At 41.0% G+C, this 13,172-nt stretch overlaps 1 protein-coding gene across 1 annotated transcript in view; it reads left to right on the top strand.

The window, feature by feature from the left end:
• Positions 1-419: 419 nt before the first annotated feature.
• Positions 420-13,172, top strand: part of SLC7A10 (solute carrier family 7 member 10) — a 44,925-nt gene continuing 32,172 nt past the window's right edge. The window contains exon 1 of the mRNA XM_086468908.1: positions 420-537. Coding sequence (XP_086325034.1) covers positions 441-537 — 97 coding nt within the window. The 5' untranslated portion in view covers positions 420-440. The remainder of the gene's footprint in view (positions 538-13,172) is intronic.

Below are 13,172 nucleotides of genomic sequence, written 5' to 3'. Positions count from 1 at the left end.
ATCCAAAATGAGCTGTGGGCACGCAGGCTACCTGGGCGTTGGGGCAGACCCTGCTGCCTGACAAACTAAGTGACCAAACCTGTCACTTGATGCTTGGCACTTACCGAACTGCGCTAACTTTGAGGTTACTGCGGCTGGTTCCCCCCGCTCCTCCGGGGACGGTTTGCAGGTTTCTCAGAGGTGGCTGTCACGCCCGGCACACGCACCTCGTGCGACACGCAGCCCTCTCGGGCACTGCCACCCTCAGAGGGACCTTGGGGGGCCGAGGGACCCTTCGCCCGCTCCCCGCAGGTGCCTCGCCTCAGAGAGGCGTCGACAGCCCCCGCCACCTTCCCGCCGCCGCCGCGCGCCCCCCAGCCCCGACACCCCTTCCCAGCCCCCCGGCCGGGGGCGGCGCATGCGCGCGGCGGCGGCAGCGGGGCAGAGCGGCGCGGGCAGCGATGGCCGGCGGGGAGCAGCGCGGCGCGCCCGGCGGCCCCGAGCGGGTGGCGCTGAAGAAGGAGATCGGGCTGGTCAGCGCCTGTGCCATCATCATCGGTAAGGGCCCGCGCCGCCGCGGGCAGCGCTGGCAGCCCGTCCCGCTCGGCTGAGCCCCGCGCTGGGGCGGGGGCTCGGGGCCGACCGGCGCGGCGGGCGGCGGCGGTGCGGCGAGGCACGGCTCCCGCGGGCAGGTGTAGCGGGGCGCCGGCTGCTCACCCGTTACCGGTCCCGGGAAGGTTACCGGGCGATGTTGCATGGGACAGCGCGTCTCGGCCAGTGGTGAGCTGAGTGGAGGGAGAGAGCGGCGATCGAGACGCCGTTTCGTTATCGCCTATAATGCACGGTCCCTCTTGAGGTACCAACAAAATATGAGTAAAAGTCCCCTCTACCCCAGTCGATCAGCTGACTGCAAAATCGTGAGGTTTTCTAAAGCGTTGTCCCAATGGTCTTTTGAGCTGTTAAGGCTTAAGCAATGCTTATTTCTAAGGCTAAAACAGAAGTTAGTTCTTTTATCTGAGATTGGGCTTCTTCAAAACGAAGGTGGCAGCTTGCGCTTTCAGAAAGCCAACGAATTTCTGAATTTGGTGGGGGAGTTGGACTAGATGATCTCCAGAGGTGCCTTCCAACTCCTACCATTCCGTGATTCTGTGAATATCCCAGGACCTGCGATAGCTGTGCAGGAGTTGGCAGCAGCGCCGTCACAGCGATGCGCTCTCCCGCTTCCCGTGCCTGCTGAGCGCTGGCAGAGCCACTGCCGGACGGTGCCTTTTCCGAGAAACCTTCTGGTTTACGTTTCAGAGCTGCCAGCCAGTGTGGCTGAGCCTGCTTCTCCCATAATAGAGTCAAAACTGAGAAACCGGGACAGGCTGTGCTCAGCACCTTCCCTCAGCATGCTCTATCGCTGCGGCGTTTTGACTAGAGAAGTGGGAGAAAACCTAGGCAAGGAGCAGTTTCCCAGCCAAATACAAGCAGCCTGGACAGACGCAGTGAGCCTCAAAACCCCATGGGAAGACCCAGCCGCTACCTTCTCCACCATGAGCTGTTGGAAAGACTCTCAGTGACAGCTGGGGCAAGGTCTGTGGCAGCACGGGGAGATGGCAGTGGGCACGACAGGAGGTGCCATGTCCATGGGAATACGCTGTGCAGTAGCAGAATTGGCTGGGACACACTGTTATGTCTATGTGAATGGTGTCCCCAAGCTTGAGGAAGAGGACTTTACTGCATACTTCCTATGGGTTACCATACTATCCTACTGCAATTTTGTGCTGTTAGCCCTGTATCCCTTTATGCCCCATTATGGTGGATAGGGTCTTGCAAAAAAAAAAAAAAAAAGAGAGAGAGAGAAATTTTAATGCCATTGAACAGGAATCTCTTGCATTGAGTGAGGCTGTCATATAAAAGGAAAATATTTCATTCCGTTCCCATAGTGAAATTCTAAAATCTATTGGACAGCTACAACTGCAGGTGTTGGGAAGATGTGTTCAAGGTATGCAGACATACCTTTACATTGAATCCCTTGGCATATTGAAGGGAGGAAATCAAGTTTCTGGATCTCCATGGAGTGCAGATGACCTTGCCTAAGTATGGGGTACTGTGGGTGTTCAATGAGGCACAGTGCTTATTGGCAGGCACTTGTAGGGTTAGGTATCTCCTGAGTTGCTGCTGGCCATAGGGAAAATTTATGGCATCTATGTCATTTGTTAAGCCTGGTATTAGATAATTGTATCTCAAGACTGCTACCCTGCTCTTCTCAATCCCTTCCCAATCAACCTTTCATCAGCTTGACTCATTTGCAGCGTGTTGCAAGCAGAATACATGTATATAACTCTTGTACAAAATACATCTTGTGAAACAGCCTGTCATCTAATCAAAGACATTGAGTAGGGAAAAATATTTACATTTATGATAAGGTCTAGTACTGTCAAGCAGTTTAAGTATTGGAGAAGGTTATCTGCACTACCGAATAAAGCCTAAAAATTCTGCTGCAAATTACCGCGTATTTTGATAAAAGAAGTTTGAAAATCAACCCTAGGATCCCATTTTTGGGTTTGATTTGTTTATGTGCAGGTGTATGAAATTACATCAGGTATCACAAAGTCTTCAGTAACAAAGTGTCATATAGTGAGAGGGTACTATAGCTTTGCAGCTGTCACTACGTGAAACATGACAGCCTATAATCAGAGGACACTGTAGATTACACCAGGCAGTCTTGCAAGACTTTACTGGAGTTAAATAATAGGAATCTTATTTAAGACTCATTCAGCAAAAAAATAAACTACTTGGTCTGAATTAGTATTAGGGAACCAGTTAGCTCACAAATTTTCTATATGATAAAATTTAACATAGGAGGAAGACTGCCTTCCAAATGACTGAATGGGGAAAAAAATGGGTGCAGGCAGTGTCATAGCTTTTTGAACTGATGACAGACCAGGACTGTTATGTCATCCATCATAATGGATTTCCTATTTGGGGGAGCGAAACCGTTTTCTCTTCAAGGGTTTAGATATCAAACTTTGATGTGTCCCATGGCAAAGTTATACTGCTTGAGAATACCAAGAAAAAAGAAATCAGCTTTGAAAAAAACCTCTTCTTGCTCTGCATGGAGCTGAAAGAAGATTATGCTCTCTGTTTTTCTTTAAATGTTCTTGTAGGTTATCTTTATTCAAATAGTATATAAAAGTGCTGCAGATACAGAAAATCTAAGAGGATATTTTTGCATTATCAAATAGAAGTTTGATGCTGTGATCTGCTAGCATTACACCAAATGTTCTGGTTTAGCTGACTGCTCTACAATTCTAATCAGCTGCAGGATGGATATAGAGAATTATAATCTTCTACTAATTAGAAACAGGAAGAGGAAACACGAGGAAGTGTTTGGAAAATACTAAATATGAGCCTATAATATGTGATTAATAAGCTCATGGTTGCCTTCTATACACTAATTCTGCTTGTTTAGGATAAAGCAATATATGACTTGCAATTGGAAGGGGAAAAAAAATCAGATTGTGTTCTGAGTGCTCCTTAGCACAATGAAATGAGGTGAAAGAGAAGCCTTGGAGGTGGGAGCACTGTTATCTGGTATATTTGAGAGTATTCCAATAATGTCAGAGTCTCTCAGTATTTCATAGTCCATTAGGACCCTGTGAAATTTCACAATTGCATCTGAAGAAATAAAAACTACCTCTAGATGCAGGTACCTCACTTTAAGCTGGTACACCAGCTTAAACTTACAGACTTCTGGCTGTTAGAGCTAAGGAGGCGCTGAGCTTGCCCTGCGAACATGGGGCATGGACTGGTTTTGGGAGCAGTGACTGTTACAGGAGGGCAGAGGCATCCTGCCAGCTGCCCTGTAGCTCCTGTAGCCTGTGCTAATTCCCTGCAAAACAGGTGTTCCTTTTCAATTTTCTTTCCTTGTTTTGATTTATACGACAATTTTCTTACTACTTTTACAACGGAGATATTTGTCAACATAATAAATTGCCGTGCCATCTTAATACACTCACAAAACTCGTGCTTTCGAATTTTTAACTTTTCTTTATACATGTTTGAAAGACTTTGCCATAAGAAATACCAGTTCACCTAACAGAAAATATTCAGAAAAAGTAGCAGAAAAACAGATTAGGAATATAATATGCTTGTCCTTTATCTGCCCCATAGAACAGTCTCCTGATTTCTCGCAGCAGCCTAGCTTTCTCATGACACTTAAGACTACCCTTCATTACTTCATTATTTATATTTTAATTTGCATACAAACAAGCCTAATTAGAGAAGAAAGCTGTTTCCAAAGGTTGTTTCATGTTGAGACAGAATATACCTCTTTGCAGTATCCTAATGCAATGCAGGTACTAAATAAAAAACCTTTTTGTTTTAATGCTACAAAGAGACGGATACTTAATGATTGTAAAGCTGAACACAGTGTTTAGTAGTAGTAACAAATCTTTCTGGCAATTCATCTCTGCCACAGAATTTTGGAAAGTGCCTGAGACTTGCTGTAGGAGTACCCAAACTGCTCTGTCTCAAATGTGGTTATGTACAATGAAAACAAATCTCTCACGGGCTCCAGCTATTAATAATCTTCTAATGTACTCAACTACACTGCAAATTAAGCTTGCCAATACTCAGATGAAGTGATACAGTTTAAGAAGTAGTAACGTATGTGCTTTATTATCTACTAGATAATAACTTGGATACTATATAATTACTTGAAACCCGAATTAGTGTTTATTTAGCAGACACAGAAATCTATGCCATATTTAATTCAACAGTTATTTTATGCACCTTCTACATAGCTGGCCTCATATCTGATTTGAAGAACTATATGTGTAAATTAAGATAATGGCACATGTATCTTTTCTATGAGCACAGGCATGTGAACTATACAGAGAAACTCTTATTCAGTGACTTCAATGAGAGTTTTGCCTGTGTAGATGAAAAACTAAGAAGCTCCATGACTTGGCTCTGTGTAGTTTCTACCACACTCCACTGTTCTTCAGAAAAGCATAAGAATTAGAAACAGCAGCCTGATTAACATCTGATACCAGCCTGGTTCTTTTGGTCTGAATAACAAATTCACCATTCTTACATTAGAAATATACATTTAACGGTATACACAAATTGCATGTATAAGACATTTAATAAGAGATGTTTGACTGTTTAATACAGATCAAGTAGCTTAATATAAAACAAACAATTAAACATATCTTAAAAGTTTTGTTTATGCAGCTTGTAAAACTGCATGGAAGTAGCCATAGGGTCATACTCACGTTATGGTGAAATCTGTTGTATACACATGAATGATTTTATGTCAGGCTGTATAAGACCCATTAGAAGACTTAAAATTGAGCCACAATAAAATATGTCGGCTAAAATTAAATACGCCTCCTTATTTTGCTGAGCACAGGCAGTCAAGTTATCTGCATCAGCTGGCTTGGTGTTGCTTAAAAAATGCTTGCAGTGGTTATTCTACTCACATACAAGCTTGGTATAAGATCTCTTATAAACTGGTTCCCAGTTCAAGTCCAATGATAATATCAAAGCTACATTCAGCTTTGAGTGAGCAATATGTTCAGTTATTGCTACTTCTGGAAGTACCTTTCTGGAATCTATCCATCCACATAGCCCAGAAAACAGCACACACATGCTTTCTTCCCATAGCTGATGTCAGTCAGGCACCTTATGGATGGTCTTAGCAGAACTCATACAAGCTGAAAAGCTGCCTAACATTGGAGATGCTTTCTTATGTCAGGGTTGTCCTAGTATGTAGTCCAAGTTACTGTCCACATCATGATAATCCATCAAGGGAATGACCAAGTAAGTTTCTTGGTTGTCATTATATCTGCCTGGGATTGTACTTATTTACTAAAAATTGCATATTCATCTACAGGGAAGACTTCATTTGCATAAATATCCAAGGGCAGTGCTCCAAGATAACACCAAGTTCAGAGGTATAATTGCACTGGGTGTGGTTTTTCCTCCTTGCCATTAATAGAAAACTATTTACTAGTCTTCCTGCATGTCAGTTCACTCTCTTCTTGCTGCCATGTCTCATACCATTCTAACATACCCTAAATCCTGCAGACAGTCTTTATAGACAGAAACTTAGTACAGGATTCAGTAAGCTGCTAGCTTAACACTGGGGAAGGAGAACACATGGAACTTGGAATAGCCTTCATACTCATCTTCTTCATAACATGCAAGAACTTAGTGGAAATGTATAGGCATTAATACCAGCTGCTTGATGTATCCTCTGCAATCATGTTTCATATGCCACCATTGCTTAAGGAGAGTGGTTATTGGTCATTGAATCAACTGGCACCCATCAGATCCATCTCTTTATCAAGTAACATATCAAATCATTAGGAGATCATTCCTAGTCAGGCCCAATGGACATCACTGGACTAGTACCCAAGTTACAGGACTGCAGCAGAAGGAAAGATGTATAAGAAAAACAGAAGAAAAACACCCACATCTCTAGGAGATTTCCTCTGATTTCCATGATCCTGGGTCACAGAAAACAGTGGTGTTGCAGCAAGTATCTTCTCCCCCTCTGAATCTGTGTGAAAGCATTTCACTTTTATAGCTAGCTGAAGTTTCAGGACACACTTTTGTTTGCTGACTTGTGAGAGAAATACAGATTACTTCAGTCGTTCTCTCTCTCAAAAAAAAAAAAAAAAAAAAGGTGTTTCTAAAAAGAAAGAGTCTTCCTTATCTCTGTTACACACCCTGCTAACTAATATTTTGAGCATTCAGATCCGTGTGGCACTTGGTGACATAACACACAAAGTATTTACACATACATGACTTTTTTTCAGGACAATAGTTCAGGATCTAGTTCTGGGCTATAGAAAAATGTAATTCAACGTCTTGTCCTCTTACAAATACAAATTATGGTTAAAGGCAACAGTCAATTTTTGTTCAAGATAAATGGCCCATCTTCTTTACTAGTGAGAAACCACGAAGACCCTTTTGAGGCACTTGTGAAGATTTTTCCATACTATCCAGAGGCTTAGGCTCAGATTCAAAACTACTGAAAATTACACGCAGGTTCCATACGTACATTAAAGCTGATAGGTGTCGGTAATTTGGTATGATACCCAGTATGAAAAAGAGGCGCATACTACTGAGAAAGATCATTTTGAAAGAAACAAACGTATGGATGCCCATCCAAAATGCATCATGCAGGTTACAGTTATGGCATGTTACGTTTTAGGGGTGATACTGTGTTCTCATGTTCTTCAAGGCTGTTCCAACATACAGTTATCCATCAGAATCGTTTGGAGTAGCCTTTCACCTGAGTTTAGGGAGCTGAAAACAAGCTGCAGTTTCACTTGCAAGTAAAAACCATGGCAAAGTTCAAACTAAGCTTGGTAAAAATCCAAGGAGATTCTGCAGCTTCTCTGGGCTAGCAGCTTACCTCTGAGACTGAGTTAACAGAGGGAGGTGAAAAGGAGCTCTAATCAGAAATTCCTGACAGAAAAAAAGAAAAAAAAAAAAAAAAAAGACAAGGAAAAAAAAAAAGGAAAAAAGGAAAGGAAAAAAAAAAAAGGAAAAAGGAAGAAAAGAAAAAAGGGAAAAGGGAAAATGTACAGCATGAAGAGCAAGAGCCAAAACGGCAGCAAAAATCCAAAGTAAAAAATGTCAACATGAACAAATCCTTCCTGTATGATCTTCAGGAACAGCAGTAGGGCATAATGAGGATCTTTTGCAAAAAAACTTGCCTTATACTTAAAGTCAGTGATACTTGAGCAAAACTTGTAACATTTGTAACACAATTCTGCTTCCAGGTGATTAACTGTCAGGTATTCATTGACTGGTGGTTTTGTTTTGGGTGGTTTTAGTGTGGGTGGTATTTGCTAATTACTTTTCTTCGTATCTTCTAAAAAAGTGGAAAATTCTCATTGGGACCCTGAAAGAAGGCTGAAGTGATGGGCTTTCTGCAATGGATGTCAGTAGTTAGTATACTCTGCAACAGAAACTCTCCTTCTTCCTTGATAGATGAAAAAACAAAGGTAGCATCCTTTGGTAGTGTCTTACTCCTGATCTGGCAGTACAGTGCCTGCTTTCAGTGGTGCCATAAATCTCCACTCGTGTTCCCTTTTCCTGTGCCTTGCAGCTCATTTCCTTCTAGCATAATGTAGCCTTTTCTGTTGAGAAAGTCTGTTCTGCTTTGGCAGGCTCACAACAAGCAGAAATGGTTTGGTAGAGGTTTAGCTTTTTTGTGTTCGGAGCTTTTTGTGTGCCAAACTTTTCCTTTCAAGACCCCGTTTTTTGTTGGGCTGTGGGGGGAGTTTCTACTAGCTGCCACACTTTTTTGTCATCTTGATTACAGCATGATAAAATGAGAAGGCATTTGTCAGTACCACAGTGCCCCAAATATAAAACATCCTAACAGTGTGATTTTTTCTGCTGGGCCTGAAAAACCCAGAAGTCTCCCAAGGAGTTCTTTAGCAGGTGTTCCACGGCAAAGAGCAGGGAGCCAGCAATCCAGCGTGGACTGAGCATCTCAGCATCCTATTTCATTTTTAGATGCCTGTATCCCTCTCTGTAGAGTGAGAAAGCATAGAGAATACGCAAGCCCTGTTCTCCTGCAGAGGAAAGCCATATATAATAGTAAATACATTTCTTCACTTGCCAGCCTCCACAAAATCTCTTTGTGCAGTATTAGTTTATTCTTCTGATGTGTTCTTCTGGCACTGGCCCCTGCAAGTCAGGGCTGAAAAGCAAGATTAGAGGACTGGTTGTCTACAAATTGTTCCCATCCTCAGGAACTTTTAGATTCTGTTTTTCTGATTTCAGGGTAATAAATGGCCCAATCTAGTGTTAGGGTGAACTGATTCAATTTTTGCTTCTGAACATGGTTCATCATCTGTTTCAGACAATAGCAACAAATTCCACTGGATCTCAGAGAAAGAAAAATGGAGAGGAATATACTGGTGATTTTTAAGCCTGAGGAATTTCTGTATTATTGACTAATGGAATAACCCCCATGGCTGATTTGCTGTAATTCATTTAACACTTTATTTAGAAGAGTATCAAATCTTATGGAAAAATAAAATCTTTCTGCATCCAAAAATTAAGTTGAAATTTTTTATCTGATCCTTAAATACTGTTGTAATCACACTTCAAACATGGGGCTTCAAGATCAATAGTATAAAACACTGGATTAAAAATCAGTGAAACTTCAGAAAGGTTACTTCTGACTCCAAGAAATAGGTCAGTGATCTGGATGAGTGGCAGTTTTTTTGCTGTGAAAAACAATAGCTCTTTCATCAGTTACATGAAGCCGCATAAACTGGATCAGGCCAAACATCTTAATATAATGTACCACAAAAATTACATTTGAACAATGTAAGAACCTCATTTAGAGTCACAAAAGCCAGAAAAAAATCAAGTTAAGGAAGAATCTCATTCTATTGAATACTCTGGGTCAGAGAACTAAAATCCACAATATTGTATGATCTATGACAATGAATGTCACAAGGCTACCCATCACAAAACTGCTAGTTCACCTGTAACACTAGACAACTCACAATGTGTTAATTATGCTACATTAATTCTGGGTTTGATAATCACATAGGGATGAGCAGTCAGGCTAGAAAAAGTTGCTCTCTAAGGACAGAGATGCGTTCAGACAGTGGAGGACAGAAGTTGAGCTCTGAATATTGAAAAACCTTTTCTATAACTTAAGCAATTTTGCAAAAAGGTCATTGCACTTGAATACTTGTGTGTGACATAATAAGCTACAGGTCTGACAAGCAAAAGCATCACTAGCTGTCTAGTCTCTTGTAGTTTCCTAAGTGCCTTCCATGTCTTTGCTGTTACATTGTGCAACCACCATGAGACAAGGAGAAAAAACTTAAGCGTGTGTATATATGACGGGTTTTTATTAGTCCCATATTGTTCTGTGAGATTGCTCCTGCTTGGGCCCTGCAAGAAAAGTTGATGAGTCCAGAAGAGTGTTCCTTGCCTCCCTGCCAACCCATGCCTTGGAAAGGATCAATATGTGCTTCTCCATAAACTGGAAGATAATGACTGCCAAGGAATATGAGGACTTACAGCTTTAAGCTGTGTGCTTTTATATCACAAAAATTCATCCTTTTGTACAAAACACCCAAGGGATCAGTTTTTCTTAGGGAGTTGCAAGGAATGGACCGAGAAGAATGAAAATGAGGGGTTGAGTTCCTTCTCTGGATTATTTCAACATTCTTTAGCAGCTCTCCTGAGAGCTTAATAGAACAGGGTTTGCTTGCTTGTTTTTGGGGAGGTCATCTTAGACCATATTGCATTTCCATTTCCCCATGACCTTTTTTTTTTCTCTGCCCAGATTGTGTCCTGTTTTGATAGCAGACATTTCTTTGGTAGTTGGGGTTTCAAGCCTTGTTTTATCACTAATTTAAAACAATGCAAACAATTCTGATGTCCATGAAAGGGAGATGAAACCATTTCAGAAACAGAATTCTACGACTCCATAAACACAAAAGTTTCATCATTTCTGACACTCTTAAATGCAGTCTAAAAACTTGAAAAGCCATACACTTTGGAAATATAAATAATCAGCTCTGGTTTTAAGTGTCTTGAAAATAGTAATAGCATTAGTTAGTGCAAGAGAGCAGAAAGTATCCAAGCTTGTTAAGCTTCCAAACACTGTACTTAGACTCAAGTAAATTAAAAAATAGCTGAATCAGTATTTAAAGAATAAGGGAAAGAAGTATTTGATTCGGGGTGGTGTCCTCACATGCCTACCCTTCAGCTTGGACGAGATTTCTATTTGTATGATAGAATTAAAATATTTGTAATTTAAAAAAGCTGACAAACTACATTTTTGTACTACTGCTAGTAGATCTTGTTGCAATAAAGCCATTTCTTACGGTAAACTTTGCCAGAGACCAGTAGGACACAACGTCTACATGTTTGTTGGTTGTGGACACGGCCAGTTCCCTAGCAACGCACTAAGATTTAAGCGGGCTATTACAAAAGGTACCCAAATCCTGTACATGTTATGACTGTGTACAGAAGCAATAGTTCCCCTTCATGTGCTCGGGTTCCTGACGGAAGATTAAAGACCCTTTTCTTAACAGGTCCCAAGTCCCTCAAATCTTACAGAAGTCAATGAGAGCAGAGAACTTCACTGCCTCATAGGACCAGACCCTAAATTAAATTAAAGCAACTAGGTAAGAAGCACATTAGTCTGTGATTAACCACATAACAGAATGAGGCTGGCAGTTGTACCACAGGGAGGTTGAGTGAGAATGGACTGTACTGTGTTCAGGCTGCACAGCACAGCAGAGATGGTGGGGACAAGTGTAATCTGTTCTCATTAACTGAAGTTATAGGGGGCCAGTTTCCCACACTCCTTTTAGTACAGATTTAATAACAAAAACACTTGTCATTGACCAAACACGGTCAGGGCACAGAAGATTCTCAGGCAGCCCGGCTGCCCTTTGCAGCGGGTAGGGATTGTCCTCTCAATTTCAGAGACAGGGAAAGCAGCACGGAAAGGCCAAGAGGGGCAAGTTCACTTCCAGCGACCAACTCGCAGGACCTCCCTGAAGACAGGTATCTGAAAACACTGTCTATTGAAATCTCTACCTTTCCCTTTGTGGCCTTCTGAGGTAGTCCAAGGATTTCTCAGCTGAGATTTGGCTGCTCAAAAGTACAAGAACTGAAAAATCCCCAAACCAATGATGAAATTTCTGTAAAGTGGCGTTTATAAAGAACCTACTTCAAGAAGACATCTATTGTTTAGATAACTGAGAAAGAAGGAAAACAAGACAAATCAAACATCTCCTCTGTGGCAGAAGTGGAATAGAAAGTGTACCATAACTAAGGCCTTATACATTGACGTGGCAGGGATATTCAGGTCTGCATTAATCTGTGTTTTTGCAGGATTAGCTAATTTAACTCCATGTTTTTGTGTACTCAAGACATTCTGTAAACAAGTGTTTCCATCCAGGGGGAAGGAGTGACATTTTTTGGATGAAATTTTTATACAGCTGGTCAACTGCTTAGGCAAACTTGATATATAAAGACATCAGTGAGCGACATGAAGTCTACTAATTCTGAAGATACTTAATTTCAAGAGATAGTTGTGGTATTTGCTAATACAGGATTCATGTACACAAGAAACATTTATATAGTAATATCACTAACTCTTGAGATCGCATTACGACATCTGGCATTTTCCTTAAATTCCCAGATCATAGATATTTAAGTTTCGAGAAAAACTGCCATTTTTTTGGAAATAAAGTTTCTAGTTCTTGTTGGCAAAATTATCTAAATGTATTCTTTAAAAATAAATTAAAAAAATTAAAATAAATAAAGTCAAGATACAAGTCAGCACCAATTTCTAAATCCATGAGGACAGCAACACAGCATTGTAAGTGATGCCTGCAGAAGCATATATGAAGCTGCTAAGTATTTGTAAATCTCATTTAAAATCAGGTTGAGATTGTTAAAGTGCACTTGAAACTACATGCGAGCTTTAAATCAAATATTGTGCAATAGTTGTTCACACCCCATGAAGCATAAATACCCTTTTTTTGCTTTTAAATTCCACCTCAGTTCTTTGACCATAGTGAAACATAAGCATCTTTGTATTCTTCACTAAAACAGAGAGAGAGACATGTGGAGATGTAATGATACCATGCTGATAGAGGTAAAACTAACTATAATATACCACAATTTGCTAACAGGGATTTACAACCAGAAGAATGTAAACTTGAGAGCCTGAATGATTTCAGATCAAGGAGCTGTGAAACCTGCAAGAGCAGCAAAGTTTGCTGAAGAGCTCATGTCTTGTTCTCGTCTGCATCCAAAATAAGGTTTATGTAAGATTCCAGGCAGTGGCGGTAGAGTTTATAGGAGATTCTTAATCAATCTTTCTTCCCAATAACATAACCTGAGCTATAACACAACAGTTGATGTATTTGGTTGGCTTGTTACTGCTATTTTCACATTGCTTTGTTTTAAATATGTATTGCCTGGAATTTCAATTCAGGAAGGTGCTATCAGTATTTAACTCCTTTACTGCTCAGGACAATATCAAAGACTACACTTTAAGGTAAAGTTTAACATGTTTAAATTCGCATGATACCCCTTCAGGTATTAAGGATCAAGTGATGTCTAGTTTAGAGATGCTCTTCTTAATGGATCCCAGGTTATAATGTCACAGGTTTGCAGAAGCTACATAAGCA

The sequence above is a fragment of the Leptosomus discolor genome, chromosome 8 (genome assembly GCF_034619465.1).
Source record: "Leptosomus discolor isolate bLepDis1 chromosome 8, bLepDis1.hap2, whole genome shotgun sequence".
Taxonomy (NCBI): Eukaryota; Metazoa; Chordata; class Aves; order Leptosomiformes; family Leptosomidae; genus Leptosomus; species Leptosomus discolor.
This window is presented reverse-complemented; position numbering and strand designations above follow the sequence as displayed.